General features: G+C 35.4%; 1 protein-coding gene and 1 long non-coding RNA gene across 5 annotated transcripts in view; one reads left to right on the forward strand and one right to left on the reverse strand.

The window, feature by feature from the left end:
* Positions 1-8,167: 8,167 nt before the first annotated feature.
* Positions 8,168-17,156, reverse strand: part of LOC132129414 (regulator of G-protein signaling 20-like) — a 28,328-nt gene continuing 19,339 nt past the window's right edge. For 3 of the 4 annotated variants that reach the window (XM_059540993.1, XM_059540994.1, XM_059540991.1), the window contains 4 exons: positions 15,562-15,701; positions 12,404-12,487; positions 11,990-12,224; positions 8,168-8,356 (listed from right to left, as the gene is read on the reverse strand). In XM_059540993.1, the coding sequence (XP_059396976.1) occupies positions 8,168-8,356; positions 11,990-12,224; positions 12,404-12,487; positions 15,562-15,701 (648 nt within the window). The remainder of the gene's footprint in view (positions 8,357-11,989; positions 12,225-12,403; positions 12,488-15,561; positions 15,702-17,156) is intronic. The other variant, XM_059540992.1, reaches the window with a different exon arrangement.
* Positions 8,296-14,087, forward strand: LOC132129415 (uncharacterized). The gene is made up of 4 exons (XR_009428513.1): positions 8,296-8,736; positions 8,829-10,055; positions 12,077-12,607; positions 13,260-14,087. It is a non-coding gene; the product is annotated as an uncharacterized LOC132129415 (long non-coding RNA).

Consider the following 17,156-nt stretch of genomic DNA (forward strand, 5'->3'; position numbering starts at 1 on the left):
TGTGTATATATATATACATATATATATATATATATATATATATATATATATATATATATATATATATATATATATATATATATAATATATATATTTTTTATATATAATATATTTTTTTATATATAATTTTCTTTTTTATATATATATATATATATATATTTATCAAACTTTTGGTATTCAGAAGACAAGTCCTTGAAAACACCTCACAACAGGTTTGACGTCAATGGTGCGATGTCTGATGTCATTTAGAGTGATTAACCACTTATTTTGGTAGCATGTACCACTTTTATGGTGCTTTTTGTTGTTTTGGACTGTCCTCATCTACAGTCACTTTATCTTTGTGTGGAAAACATTTCAGAACATCTTTAAAGACATTTCTGTGTCCTACATAAAAAAAGGTGAGGTGAGTTAATGAATTTCTAGGTAAACTATTCTCTCTCTCTCTCTCTCTCTCTCTCTCTCTATATATATATATATATATATATAAACTAGTATGTGTTGCATGTTTTTATTGTGCTTCAGATGTTTTCCACTAGAGAGAGCAGTCGACCAATACTCAACTGAGAGTGAACAGCTGTGTTCAGTGCCATCGTTTGTCTGCTGTATTAACTGAACTTTGTATCATGATCTGATGAGGCTGATGATTGAATCCAGTGTTTGATCTCCTTGATCCTGAGGACTTGAAAAATAGTCCTGCTATACTTTGAAAACTTCCCATTAACATCTTTGTATTGCGAAGCTGATCTTAATCAAATCTGAGAATAGAGCTGACCCTTTGTGACTTGTGTAAGGGACAGCTGGTGAAATATGTCCGGCCTTTGCCTGAGCAGTAATTTTCTACAAGCTATCACAACATTTCTTAATTATGGCGACCGAAAATAAAAGCAGTCAGATTGTTTTGGATTGAGGAGATCAGTGAAGATGCTCATGAAAGCTCCTAAATAACACCACATTTGGGTTTAGTCCCACCAGATCATTAAGAAATCAAAGCGATTTGAACCTGTCATGGAACATGGTGGAAATCTCCTAAACAATTGTCTCCATTGAGCCTCCACAGAGGTCATGGGGGCTTTAGAGGGTCAGTAGACGAGGGATTTGATCTGCTGATTTCAAATGAATGGCTGGGTTTATGAAAATGCTCAGTGTTTGGAGGAAGTTTATAGGCCCTTCAAGGGAATAAACCATGGATCAAAGCCCTCAGGTGAAGGAGAGAGGATGTTAAATAAGGTATAGATAGCTCTTTAAGATAACTAATGGCAAGTTATACATTTTTACAGAGATACCATTTTTAGTTAGGGTTTTTTTTTAATATAGGCTACCAGAAATGAAGAGTTGTTCTAAAGCAGGGTAAAATACCCATTGGGTTAAATGATATCACAAATCTCAATCTCCATATCGAAATGTAAACAAATTGGCTCAAGACATACAAAAAGAAACATCTAACTTTAAATCACAATGACTCAACGTCAAGTGCAAAACATATAGAAATAGAAAATGAAATCTGATCTGTTCAGACTGAGCTGCATTAACATAAATTTTAATTCTAATTGGATTTCAAACCACTCACAAATGTGTCTGCTGTTCAGACTATGAATAACGAAAAGATTTTAATGATGTTAGAATTACAAATTATAGCTACTGTAATAACAATAGCTTCTGATTAATTCAGTGCCTCAATCAAAACTCGGAAACGTTACAATAATGTTATTTGTTAATATTAACTACATTAGTTAGATGAAGTATAATAAATTCTAAAGCATTTGTTAACACATTTACTAACACACTATTAAAATCAAAAGATGTAACTCTTAACATGATTTAATGGACAAGGCTTACCATGAACTAACAATGCATGGTTTTATTTTTAATAACTTGCATTAACATAGATTTATAAACACTGTAACAAATGTATTGCTCATTGTTAATTATATGCATTAGCTAATGTTAACTAATAGGACCTGACTGTAAAGTGTTATCCCAGGCATTTAAATACTTGATACCATAGTTTCTTTAAAAAGTAATCTGATTTATTTAATAAAAACTCTGCGCTCCAAAGCATTAAATATTTACAAGTTTAAGTAAAAAAATAAAAAATTCCAAACTGAAATACAGTACATACATTCATTAAATTGGCAGAGGGTTAATTGGACTAAATTATTGGAGAAGTCACAATAACGTCTACATGCATGTACAAAATATATGGAGTGAATTTTAAGTGCATGACAATTTTAAGTACAGCAATTGTTATGCTGTCATACAGAGCAAGTTCCAAATGTCTTTGTCTATTAAGGGTCTGCTAGTGTCCTTCATCATGTAATTTGTGTGTTTTATTGAGAAGAGCAAATCATCTCTGTCCAGATGACGAGTCTCAGCTCTCATCAGCACAACCTTCTACTGCCAGTTTTTTGTTATTATGGCAGCGTGAACTGAGCTTTAAGTTCAACTGCAGGAATGTTTGTGGAACTTGAAGGGGGAGGGAAAAATGTCTCTCTGTATTGGTATTTCCGTCTCACATTTTTAGCCATTCACATGTGCACAGGCCTTAAGATTAGACTGACCACAAAAAATACATTAATGTCAAAAGATTTCTAGGAGTAGTTTGTTGCAGCGTAAAATATGTCACTTCCTGTTTCCAGCAGGTGGCGCTATGGCATGTAGATCTGTTAAGGGCAGACGTCTTATCTAACATGTGAAGTTTGGGGCAGATTGGACATTGTTTGTCTGAGTTACAGCAACTTCCTCTTTCATGGCGAAACATCAAAATTTGTCAGGCTGCCATGGAAACGCCCTTTAACGAAACCTCAAAATCTTCACAATTTAAGATCGCAAAGGGCTTAAGATTACACTGACCAAGTTTGGTGTTGATCTGAATAAATCTCTAGGAGGAGTTTGTTAAAGTACAACCCCTGATGATAAATGTTTGTTTGAGGGGCTTAAGAGATGCAATTAACTCTACACAAGTAAAAAAAAAAAAATGTAGTAGATTTTGAAAGGCTATGAGTTCAGCTGAACATATACATGAATACAGTGTCTGAATATGTCTGCTTCTATACTATTTAGATATAGTATAGATTTATGTCCAAATTCATAGTATTCGAAAAACAGTAGGTGAAAAGTACCGGGTAATTGGACATCTACTACAGAGCGTGCACTCAACTGACACTTTACAATCCAAAGAGGTCAGTGATTGGCAGTGAAACAACATAACTGGTGCTAGACGTCACGTGACAGTAACAACGTGATTTTATTACTACCCATATTCATACTATATAGAACATACTTTAAAAAAAAATTGAAAGTAAAATTTCAAACCAGATGTAGTTCTACACAGTTTGTGAATTCAGATGCAGTGTAAGCATTCGCATCAAAACTGAATTGTACTTTGAGCTTAAAGGTGTTAGGGTTGAGTAGAGTGAGAAAAGCACTTTTGGGGGTCACAGTAAATCTCTTGGCAAGCTGTAAATGAATAATAACACAAACATCTTTATTTTTATCATTATAGTCATATCTTCTCTTTAAAAAAAACATTCAAAAAAATCTGCAACCAAGTCAAAAGTAATGGAGTATAACAGAGTTCTTGATGAAATCAACTCTGGGTAAAAAGGAACCTCAAGTCCCAACCACAACCTGAAGAGGGCGTCCTGCTATGGCACCCGAGGATGAGGGGAGGTCACACATTAATGGTCACAGACTTTGGGAAACAAAGAAAATAATGGTCCAGAAATCCATAAACATACTCTTTAAAACATAACTTGATTTATTTTTATACAAAATATAATGCTAATGTCAATAAATAAGTGTCCATAGAAGTCCAAAAGTCATTGACCGATCTCACTGCTGTACGTCATGGTTCTGCAGATCTCATGCATGACAAAAAGAGAAAATCTCACAGAGCGACCGGTGAGAATGTAAGAAAGAGTGAGGGAAGACAGATGACATGGCAAAACCTTGAGGATGTAGCATGTGAAGTGAGCGCTTGACACTGAATCCAAACATATTGTAACAAAGAGCAGTGGGAGCATTTGATGATGGAAACACATCGGTTACTGACAGATTCACTCCTTCTCCAAACAAAGCTCCTTAGTTTGAGACCGTTAGAAGGCTAGATTCATTTTGGCACCTTAAAGACATTTATGTAAACATAAGCAGCTCTCGGTCACAGTCCCTGTCTCCAGTCAAATACAAGTTTGTGAAAGTTTGTTTGATTTGTGCAGCTGTTGAAAGAGTATGAGGGCAACTGCTAGTGAGTGATACAACGAAGTAAAACACTCCTATTATGAATTAACGAAGCTGGCTGCACTGCAAGCATGTGTTGAGATGCATAATATCTTGGTACTATATTGGTTCTCAGTCAATATTAAAGAATGTATATTTAATTGTGCTGCTTATTCCACATATTTTGACATAATATACACTATAAAATATAAGGCCTGAATTTAATATGCATGTACTTGAATTGCATATAGTTTTCATTAATTTGGATCACTGTTTAACTTATAAACTTAATGTGATGTATATTTGTCAGTCATACATAAATGAAACGGGTAAGAAATAAGGTAAGAATTGTGTAAAAGATTGTTCTTATCAATAAATCCAATTTGTTTTAACTAATTGAATGTTGCTAGCCATATTTTAACCACGTTTCTGCTTTAACGGAATACATTTGATTGTTTGAACAGTGAATAGATTAATTCTGATTCTAAACAGTTTTAATTTTTTTTGTAAATATGATTTATAAAAAAAATAATAATAATAATAATTGGGGCAAATAATTATTAATAAACTATGGCTTGATAATTTTTTTGTATTTTTTTTAATTTATTCATTTTTTTTAGTACAGAAATCTTAGTTTAATTTATGTATGACTGACAAATATGCATTGTGTCATCCAAATGGATATCGAATATGCAATAAAAATACATAAAAAATCATAAATTTGAGCCTAAATACTTTTGTGTAGACTGCCTTCATCTAATTCACTTAAACTTGATCTTTAAAAATACTAATAATCTGTAAAAAAAAATGTGTAAATAATAATAAAATGTAATATTTAGCACAAAAATAATGAACATCCATAAATGAATATCCACATTTTTAAACTGTACATTATAATTTTGTAATGCCTAAATTCACTTGGCACTTTAGTGTTTTAACAGCTTACTGTTTCAGGCCGGAATTTTTTATATCAGTGCATCCTTATGTATTTCGCTAACTTGAAGCATAAATACTAAATTTGCAAATAATTACACATTTAAATGTTTAAATGCATTTTTAAAAAGTTGAAAATTATAACATTCAAATTTAAATTAAATGTTATTATTAGTTTAGTAAATGTCAAATCCAGCTTGCCTTATTTTCATTTTGAACCATTGATGTTGATTATAATAGGAAAGTTTAAATCTGTTGCATCACACTGGTTGCAAAGTGTTCGCACTGATAGCGATTTTGAAAGCAAACTGAAGTGGCTTTCAGTGTGAGTTGACAATCTGAGGCAATGTAAGCGACAGCTGAGCCGAGTTCAACATGTATGAAGCTCATGTGATCCGCTGATACAGTACAGTACAGTGTCCTCTTAATCGCTTTCAGTGTGAATGCAAAGTGCACGTGAAACATTGAGAGGTCCACCAGCAAGCTTCCCTCTTTGAGTGTGTCTTAAAGAGCGGGACGGTGCGTAACTGTGCGTATCCCTGTGTAATTGAGTGTTCACTGTCAAAGGCCGCAATGACATTGACATCTATCTCCCATTCTCTTAAGAAAGTTCACTGAACTTTTATCACACTCACACACACACACATACACACACACACACACACACACACACACACATCTGGCTTAAGTAAGACTGGTCACATCATGTCGGACAATAAGAGCAATACTAAATATATGTTCATGTACATATATAACCATTATACACAACTATTTTACACATATTCCAAAATGTACATCTTCATGCACAACTGATGAAACAAACTAAATAAAAAAAAGTTTTTTTTTGTACTACAGTACATAAAGTTCCTCTAAATTGTCATGTGACACTCGAAATCCAACTTTCAGAGTCCTTAATTCATTATACACTTATTTACTGTACATATAAATATTTACAAAGGACCAAATCCTGAAAGTTCCAGGATGTACCAAGCGGATGTGAATGATTTACCTCATTTCAATGTGAAATGACACATTTGATATTAAGGTTTCTTTGCTCAAACTAAAACAACTGCTTAAGGAAGCAGAACGTTTAGGAAAAAAAATCTGTTTTTCAGATCAGCACTGATATAAAAAGCCTAACTCTATAATACAAATTCTCTATTATTGAGGACTCACTCGCACAGTACTGGTTGGTTTCAGATTCACGTTATGAAATGTATAAAATATTTCATGATACATAAGTATGATACATAAGTTTCGAGCGGTAGCACAGCTCACAGTGTTAACATCAGTCCAGCCGGCTCTCCAACATTCCTATTAAGTTCTAAATATCGAGTAAGAGTCTGTTGAAGGCATCTGTAAAGAAAATGAGTTTTAGCACGAACACTGAGCATTGAATGTGAATAAATGAAGTGTACTGGACCAGTGAAATCTTTTAAATGGGTTTTACAGCAGCTCATGGCTTCTTTTTGAAAGTTTCCTGTACAATACTATAAAACCTGTGCAATGCTTTTCTTATTCGCTAATGCTAATTGCTGACAAATGATTTGAGAGACATTCTCTTTAAAACGTATGTTGTGTGATAAACTGACAGAAAAAAAACATTGTGCTGACATGAAAGAGTTAAATTCAAATTTATCATCTGCTATTACTGCAACAACATAAATTGTGTTTGCATAAATTACTGCAAACATAATATTGTATCTTTACAAAGATACGATATTGTCTGTGGAATAACGTGCACTGACCAATATAGCTAATTTTGATTCCACGGTGACTAAGATCGTCTGCTTTTGCCTAAAGAAAAGGCGGGAACACTGAAAAGCGGCTTGCAAAACTGCCTACAGGAGGCGCCAGAGAGACTTGTGAGTTCCACACTCTTCACCCTCAGACACATTCACACACAGTGAGGCCAGAGAGAGATACAGCGCAATTGAGCACTCACGACTAACAGCTTGCTCGGTATGTCGCGTATGTTCCAGATTCTCTTTCATATATGCACAGGAAAAACAAATCAGGTCACAATTTAACAAAATAAAAAATAAATAACATTTAAAATACTAATTTTAAAATGTGAGTGACCAGTCTAATTAAGACCATGTCATTCTCTCATCTCTCTTATGTTTGTTTAATGTAGAATATCTATATAAAATTGGCAGTCCTCCTCTTTTTTTAAATTTGTTTTTCTCCTGTTACCAATATTGATGTTTGAAAATAACAGGCCCACATGAAATCTGTACACGCAGAAATCTCAAACAGAATAGTTATGCCGTCTTTTACAAAATTTTACGTCCATCTGCCTTTGTTTACTAAATTATTTTGGCCAATTTGATAATGCTTTCATTTACCAGTATGAGTTTAGTGCTCTCATTTTATCATATTTAAATCCATTCCTCAGATTTTCCCTTAATATCAGTGCAGAAAATCTGAAAAATTCCATCTGGGCCTGGAAATTGATTTCCATTCTAAATAATGTGTAAATATTGTTGTACCTAACTGTCTAGCACCTTGAAAAAGTGCCATTCCTCTCTTTACGATGCAGCCAATCACGTCTCGACCCCTCGCCTCAGAGAGCCAATCAGAGCACAGAGACAGAGGACAGGTCAGGGGTCAGGCCCCTCCAGTGTATGTTATTGCAGAGGCCCTCTCAACTCTCTTCAGCTAGAGGTGTCAGGAGATAAAAGTAGCATGTTTGCGTAAAAAAAGATGGTTGTGAAAATCAGTAGTTAATGCTGCTGCCACATACACTTGGAATGATGGTACAGAATAATAATAAAGATTTGAAAAATGACAACTGCTGTCTTCAGTCTGTCCAGGTTCAGGAGAAACACCCCCAAAAATGAGGAATTCCCGTTAAAATGAAAGCGGAACATGGAATAAGCAAAAAAAAAAAGTAATCCAACCATGACAACAACAACAAAAAAGGAGTACTTTCTCCTCAAGTGGTTGTGCAATGTTGAGAAATGGGGAGAAACTGGGTGGAGAGAGTGAGAGAAAGAAAAAGGAGGGAGTCGGGGGTCTATGACTCGGATGAGGAGCGTGAGCCCCCCTGCACCAGTGATCTGTAGACAGAGGAGTTGAGGAATCGTGGGTAAGAGTCTCTGTGCATGAGAGTGTAGATCTGCAGCTGTGCGTCCTCAAATATGTGAGGGGTGGGATCCTGCAACCTCCTGTTGATCACTTCCCTTACACGAGAGTCCAGACTCACCTAAAAGACATAAAGACAGCATTGTGAATGCCAAGAAACATAGTTAGGATAATATTAATTCAAATGCTAATGAATAGGCTAGTCATTTTATGATAATGCTCAAGGTTAGGAAGGTCAAAATGTAGAATTATGATTAATGACTTTTTAAAGCCTGGGATAAACAGACTTTTGAAAGGTGCTTTTAATCCTGAGTTGTGAAGGTCTGCTTCGAATTTCATATGCTAGAATCGGTTAACCAATCAGAAACTGAACCACGCTTGCCTTTACTGAAAATTGATGCACTTTGTACAGTTGCAGAATTGTTAACAAGCTGTTTAGTTTCAGCAGCTCAGGAAAACAATAAAAATGTTGTACAGTGACATTTTGACCAACAAATTTCAGTGACGTTTTCTTTCATTCAATATCATTCATGATATTCAAATAAATTATGATCTTTCTATTCATCAAAGAACCCTAAAAATGTACTACACAGTTTCCACAAAAAAATATGATGCAACATAACCTAACAGCAACATTGATGATAATTAGAAATGTTTCTTGAGCAGCAAACCAGCATATCAGAGTGATTTCTGAATGATCATGTGACACTTAAGACTGGGGTAATGATGCTGAAAATTCAGCTTTGCATCACAAGAATAAATTGCATTTCTAAAATAGATTAAAATAAAAATCAGTTATTTGAAATTGTAACAATATTTCCACAATATTAGTGTTTTTAATGTATTTGCAATCAAATAAATGCAACATTGGTGAGCAGAAGAGAACAAGCATAAAAGTATCTCTTAATAAAAAAAAAAAAATTCTAATCCCAGTTTTGAACGGCAATGTACCTAAAAAAACAATTCTTGGATATGTTTTCAAGTTTCAGTCCCATGAATCTCTTAAACTTTATGAAGCCTGTACGCTATTGGACGTGACTATTGCGGACCTCTCTTTTACTTTCTTTCATGACTCTATATAAGGATTCCTTTCATTCTCATACCAGACACTCACAAGTGTACAAGTATTGGAACTAGGAGCTGAGGTCAACATAGAGCTCATCCATCTGAACTTACTGACTCCCACTTTCACTCTACGGCCCAATTATATAACCGCTTTACAGTAGAGTCCGGCAGGGATCAATTTATAGCTTCCTTTGCTCAACCTTTGCTCCTTTATTTACTTCTATAAATTATTTTTTCCTCAGCTGCCTCTTGCAAGTTGTGGAGTTTGAAGGTGTGAGTTCTGGCTCCGAGGATGAAAAAGCCAAGAGGCACATTCAGCATGTCAACACAATGAATTAAACAGCATACCAGCAGCACATGTGCGCACAGAGAACACAATGATAGTGTGTACAATACATCCACACCCTGCTGTCTCACATCGACAGGAGATAAAACATAAAAAATCATAATAGATAGCAGAATCAACCGCCACATATGGTTCTAGATGCCTGCATCTCAGGAAATGAGCCTTATAAAACATTAAGCTTCAATCATACATTTGGCAGAATTCCTTCACGCCTCGTTTCTTTGTCACACACAAAGTCTTAAATGTTTACTTTCTTAACATTTAGTGGTGTGAAGTTCATGCCAAGCATCCAAATAAGTTTTTTTTTTAAGATAAGGCCCCAGTCGCTTCTCATTGGTGAGAATGCAGCCAATCACAGACCTGCACATAGCCTGAAATCTGCATTCCACGGAGGAGAAACAAGACAGAGGTGATAAAGAACAGCTACCAATCTTTCCGCTGCAGTTACAACTGGTCTTTTAATGGATATAATATTCTGCGCCTTTCTTAGAATAGATTTGCAAACGTACATGCATGAAACCTCCTCCTCTCCAGATAGAATACAGATATCTGTCTGTATTAAACCTAGTGATTCTCAACCTGTTAAACTTGAAGCCCCCCACCGCCACACTGGTAAACACAATAACTAAAGGTCTGAATCACACGATCAGAATAATTGTGTAAATACTGTGCCCGATGAAGTAAAACAGCCAGTCACTGAGGCAGTAGTATTAAAGGGACCTTATCTGGTCCTAAAAATGCATTTTAGTACCTTAAAGTAGTAATATGTACCTTTAAGGTACTACTATGAACATTTCAGGGGTAAATAAGGTATGTCAGTTTAAGGGTGCTGCTCCAGTGACAAGATGTTGTACCCATAAAAGTATAATTTTTGAACATTTCTACTGAGATACTGTAGAAGAATTCTCTTCAATAGAAACAAAAAAATGTTGAGAGGGGAAAATGAATTTCATTTTATTATCATTATTATTATTTTATATATATATATATATATATATATATATATATATATATATATATATATATAATTTTTTTTTTTTTTTTTAATTATTTATTTATTTATTTTTTTTTCATTTTGTAGTCCCTCTTGAAGTCTGGCCCCCCGGTTGAAAACCACTGCTTTACACATATTCCTCAGAGACAGGTGTTGTCAGAGACAACAGCAATTCAGACAAGTCTTCAACTCTCAGATCTGTTGTAAAGTCAGTTACTTTTAGACCAACCCTAACTCAAACCAACAGAAAAAAATCTAACTTAATTTGAAACTTGATTTGGTTTATTTATGAATGTATTCTCAAAATAAGTACATCCCTGGATGCCTCTCCAGTACACACAAAGTCATTTACTTTTCCTATTTCTTTTTAGTGCTACAGCCTGGGCTGATAAAAAGAATGCATCAGCAGCATTTGATATAAGTTTGATATAAGTTTACTCATTTTCATTGTCGTGTGATGTGCAGAGTTCGCTCATCTGCCAAACACTGTTACACATCCCCTATTGCATGTTAGGTGACATTTAGTAGCTGTTTTTTTTTTTTACATCTGTGATTTAGATTGTTTGTAAACCTGCTTTTTTTATCAAAAGTGCATATATAAGAGGCTTAAAGGCACAATATGTAATTTTTTTGCTGCTAGAGGGCGCATATTAAAAATAAACAAAGACCAGGTAGCGTAGTTTGATGACACCGTGACTGAGTGTGGAATTGTGGGAGAGGTCTTCATCCCTACAGCTGATGCAATCTAATGGGACTCGGGCAAAAATCATGCTCATGGATGAGCTAATGATTTATCAGCATAGTAGAATGAAGCAGGGTAAGGCTGAAAGTTGTCGAAGTGAAATGATTGCGCTGAACGAGCGCTACACATGGCTCGAAAGCAGTGGAGCTTTTATTATGCCATTGACGACCTCTTCCGCTCCTTCCGGTAGTTAGTATGTGAGGAAAAAAAGCAGCGCTGTTTTATCATACTAGATACATTTGAAAGTTCTATTATAATGCTACTCTGTGCGGTCATCACCAGTCTATTAAAACGCATAACATATTAAAGCGTTATTGGCATTTGCATATGTTTTCAAAAAAACAAAACCGGAAATCGAGGAGTTATGACGTCATTGGCAGGCGACACAATGACACTATGGACACGGTCTGTGTCACTAGTTAAAATTGCTTATTTCTCTGGATAATGTTAGTACACAAGTCGGCAAAATATATAGCACTGTTCTAGTGGTTTTTGGATATTTTACATATTGTGCCTTTAACAGTATTTTTAACAGTATTATGTGTGTGTGTGTGTGTGTGTGTGTGTTGATTAAGGTGTGTGTGTGTTCGTGTCTGTGTATCAGTACCTCTTTGGGCGAGAGGATGGAGATGTAGTCTTCATAGATCAAACGAGTCTTCTCCTCGATGGCACTCTTGTTGATCTCATTCTTCAGGTCCTCGCAGGCCAGCCAGAAGAGCATGTTCTCCTCACTGTACTCCGTCCGCAGGAACTCACGGAACTTGTTCCGTCCTGCTGGGTTCTTCATCAGCTTATCGAAAGACTGCGCCCACTGTTTAATATCTTCTATCGTCGGTTTGGGGCTGAGAGAGCGAGAGAGAGAGAGAGAGAGAGAGAGAGAGAGAGAGAGAGAGAGAGAGAGAGAGAGACATTAGGTACGTTCACATTCCTAACAAACATAATAGTTCATGATGACTTGGTTGAGAGAAACAGCTCAACCCTCATGATAAAAACAGTATTCAATGTATGTGTGTGTTCTCACCAAGGTTCACATGGAAAGGGCTCCAGCCTTGTCTCCTGGGCTTTCCTCTGCTCGCGCTTGTCATCTTCACTCCTAACAGTGAGACTAGAAGGTGGTAAAATGGCATTGAGAAATAACAGCAGTGCCTGAACAAAACAAAACAATCTAGACACACACACAACATTCTCACATACAATATGAAAGGCCCTTCAACTTCATGTTCAGGTGAATTCATGTGAAACCCATGTGAATTTTTTGTTTTTCTTTTTTGCACTTTCATGACTCAAGAAACTTAATTGAGTTTCTAATTTAATTATGAACTCATATGTTTTTCTAGTCACACCATAATGCTTTGAACCGGTCCATAACAGTATTTGTGCGTGTGTGTGTGTGTGTGTGTGTGTGAATTGGTTTGACTACACTAGTCATACAAAATTTGAATTTTGTAAAAGAACTGGTTCATAAGAGTTATTTGTTCGGGACTTGCTAATTTCTTATCTGACCTAGTGCTGGCTGCAGATAAAATTGTAATTGTTGGTAATTTTAATCCATGTAGATAATGAAAAAATGCACTGGGATCAGCATTTATAGACACTCTAAACTCTATTGGGTTTAGACAACACGTGTCAGGAACTACTCATTTTCATAATCATACTTTAGATCTAATACTATCACATGGAATTGATGTTCATGGCATTGAAATTGAAAGATTTTAAAATCGTACTTATTACTTATAAATCCCTGAATGGTTTATCTCCTCAGTACTTGAGCAAGCTCTTATCGCATTATAGTTCATCACATCCATTGCAATCTCAAAACTCTGGCCATTTGATAATATTTAGAGCCTAATATAAGTCTGTTTCATTCTTTTTTCAAGGTCACCGTAGCCACCCAGATCTAGTCCATATCCAGATCAGATGGTCATTGCAGCCACCAGGATCCAGCCCGTATCCAGTCAAGATGGTGGATCAGCACCTAGAGGCGACCTCTATAGCCCTGAATGTCATTGGAGACCATGTCAACTAGATGAGTCCCTGAGACAGATCCCATTTGAAGACCTTGTTGGCCATTGGTACAAGGCCAGGAGAACCAGACGAGTCCTCTGCGCAATCTGGCGTGCGTTGCAACCTGGAATTAAACCACACAATGCGGGTTTGGTCTGGCAAGGGGAGAATTGGCCCCCCGACTGAGCCTGGTTTCTCTCAAAGTTTTTCTTCTCCATTTCTATTACTGATGGAGTCTTGGTTCCTTGCCACTGTTGCTTTTGGCTTGCTAGCTTAGTTGGGGAACAGTTTTTTGGCAACATTGTTGACTTGACTGCACAGTCACTATTTGAAGATAATTGAATTGAGCTGGACGGTGACATCACTGATTCAACAATGAATTGAGTTTAACTGATAAACTGACTGCTTTCTATTGTCCTCTTGCATTATCAGCACAGATTTTTCCTGTCTAACAGTTTAAAGCTACTTTGACACAATCTGTATTGTATAAAGTGCTATATAAATAAAGGTCAATGGACTTGACTAAAAAACTCCAAAAAATCTGAATCAGTTGGACAATTCTGGTCATGCTGTATGGTTTTCATTCACCAGAAATCACCAGTTTATAAAAGTCATTCATTTGGTAACTGTTTGGACTACATTAGTTGCGCTGCATGGCTTTGAATCACTAAAAACAACTGTTCATAATTTGTTCACAAATCTGTTGGACCACACTTGAAGAACTGGTTCATATACATCACTCATTCGGGAATCGTTTGGACCACACTGATTGAAAAGCTTTGAATCACTAAAAATAACTGTTTTCTGAAATATCTACAGAATGAGCTATATTAATGAAATTCTGTCATTAAGAAGTCATGAGAGTTTGGATCTCAGTGGTCACTGTAAATAGCTATGTGTAGCAGGTGTGTTTGAAGAATGAGTGTGAGTGCATAAGTGTGTGAAAGATGTGTGGGTGTGAATATGCCTTCCATTTCCTCCAGGGCTTCTGGTGTAACGAGAGCAAACTTAACCACATTTACTCTCCTGACTCATAGTACACTTGAATTTCACTCATCCAGAGAAGCACACACACTTACACAGATATTAACGTGTGTGTATGCTCACAGAAGCATGTACAAACCTGTACTCATAAACATAACATATTTCACACTGAAAAACATTTCATTTACACACATATAAAAATAACTGAGTGTTTTGTTGAGGGATCTTGATATAACAGTAGGAGGGAGAGCTTCATAGCATATTCAACTTAATGTGGCATATTTACGAGTGAAACTGAATATCCAGCCGGAAATAACACAGGATTGATTTTATCCTCAGGGATTTGATTGTATCATAAAAAGTAGGCTATTATAGTATTGGTTAATTATATCTTTCCCCAACCAGCATTTAGGAAATTGTATTACGGTTTGATGAAAAATTATGAAAACAAAAATTGTAATTCTTTGGGATAACATGCAATGACAATTTGTGCACCATAAAACAAGGAAGATGTTTTAAGAAAGTAAACAAGGTCTATTTTTAGTTATTGTTGACTTTAAATAGAAATCAAACACACACACACACACACATATTATTACTCTTGATTCAGTTTTTCATTATCATTTTCTTTAAAAATTAACAGTTTTCTTTTTGTTTCATTGCTTTTTAAGACCTCTATTTAAATAGCTTTGCATGTAAATAAGTAAGAGTGAATTGCACAATTAATTCATTCATTACATTACCCTTTCTAAAAAAAAAAAATATATATATATATATATATATATATATATATATATATATATATATATATATATATATATATATATATATATATATATATATATATATATATATATATATATATATATATATATATATATATAATAATAATTTATGAATCAATAAATCAATTCTGATGATTGTATTCAGGCTTCCATATTCATTTGGGAAGATTATCATAATGAACAAAACACAAATTTTAGCTGATCACAAAGCTTGTTTTCTGCAGTAATCCAAAAGCGAACAGAAGAAACCTATGGAGTTTTTGCAGAGAATTAAAGTGACACTAACTCATCACTGCAGTGCTCTTTATGGAGGTGAATATAATCACAGTGAAGGATTGGTGGAATGTAACTCTAGCAGTGGAGATGAGTGGAATGTACCATGTGGAGACAGTTGAGTGGGTCGTACCATGAGCAGCTACAGCAGCAGCACCAGCAGAAGCAGCAGGTGTTGGGTTTCTGTGTGGGCGAGGGATGCTGGGCACGACTGGGGGACGGCTCGCTCCGCGTCATTGGAGACTCGCGGTCTGCCGGGACAGGGCCTGTGTACTGATACACATTAGAGTAAATACCCACCCTCTCACGGACACACACACAGGAAATCCTCTACATCTGGTGACTTGAGTTTGGAAATGAACATGCACATGGTCATGAGGTCCTAATCAGTCCCTCTAAACAACCCCACATGGTCATAATCCTCTGACAAACATACAAATATTAGCTTCCACCAGCAATCCATCCTTAAAGGGGGCAAAGACTCAACCTGTCACTTAACGCAGCCAATCAGAATGAAGACTGGAGAATATCAGTGAGCATGTGCCCTGATCGAACCAATCACATTTCAGATGTCTGGGCACGGAGCTGGTGAGTGGCGATAATGAGTTGGAGCATGTAAAAGAGACACAGTCTATTAGACCATTATGCGATATGGGAGTAGCTTGATTTTTGTCATCACAAGTGCAAACAGAAACTGACTGGAATAACCTGAGAGGAACTCAAATAAACAAATGTATCAACCAACCACTGTATAAGAATTCTTCTTCAATTACTTCATGGGTAATTTTGGTTCATGAGCTTTTAGAAAAGAAACACACTTTTCACTACCATTAGATTAATCTGTCCACTTACACACTGCACTTCAGAGAAGAATTGTCTTTTTTTCTGAAAGTCATGAAAATTCCCACGATATCTCAACTGATGTATTGAGTTCAACAGCATTCAGTGGCATAAATTGTATTTTACGGTTTGGTTGGAGTAAAATTTGGATGACGCCTCACAAGTATTGAATTACAAATAAAATGAAGGTTTCATATAATAATTTCCATTGAGTTTACCCAGTCAAATCACTTGCGGTTCAATGGTTTAAATCTTTCAACTGGAAGATGTGTTTAAAAAAAAAAAAAAATCCTATGAGACCATTAGTAATTTATGTCTTAAAATAATTTATTGGAGAAAATAAAATAAAATAAAAAAAGCTAGGACTGTTGTTAATTTTGTAGAAGCTGATGTGATATTTAGGTGTTTCTTCATATCAATATCTAAAATATATAAAAGTAAAAACTTGAAAACGATACATGTAACACAACTACCCATGTTTATTATGTGCAGTTTGTTTCTGTACGTTTTTTCTATGTATTCTTTGACAAATTCGATCATATGTACTCATATTTCTCTCTCTCTTTCTCAATAATAATAATAATAATAATAATAATAATAATAATAATAATAAATTACTAAATTCAAGCTAAATATGTAAAATCACACACACACACACACTGACACTTTTCATCACAATTTAACAAAAAGCACTTTGACCAGAAATGGGCATTCCAATAAATGATTTCTCTGTGTTTTTACAAACTAAGTGACAATGATTTTCTCTGGTAATCGATAGCATGATCGAGTATTGAACCTGGAACATTCCTTTAAAGTGGAACAGGGAGTGGGGTGTTGTGTTTAAACTCTCCTCTCCTCCCCCAAATGACCTTCTCAATTCAAAGGTTA

This window comes from Carassius carassius, chromosome 46 (assembly GCF_963082965.1).
Source record: "Carassius carassius chromosome 46, fCarCar2.1, whole genome shotgun sequence".
Classification (NCBI taxonomy): domain Eukaryota; kingdom Metazoa; phylum Chordata; class Actinopteri; order Cypriniformes; family Cyprinidae; genus Carassius; species Carassius carassius.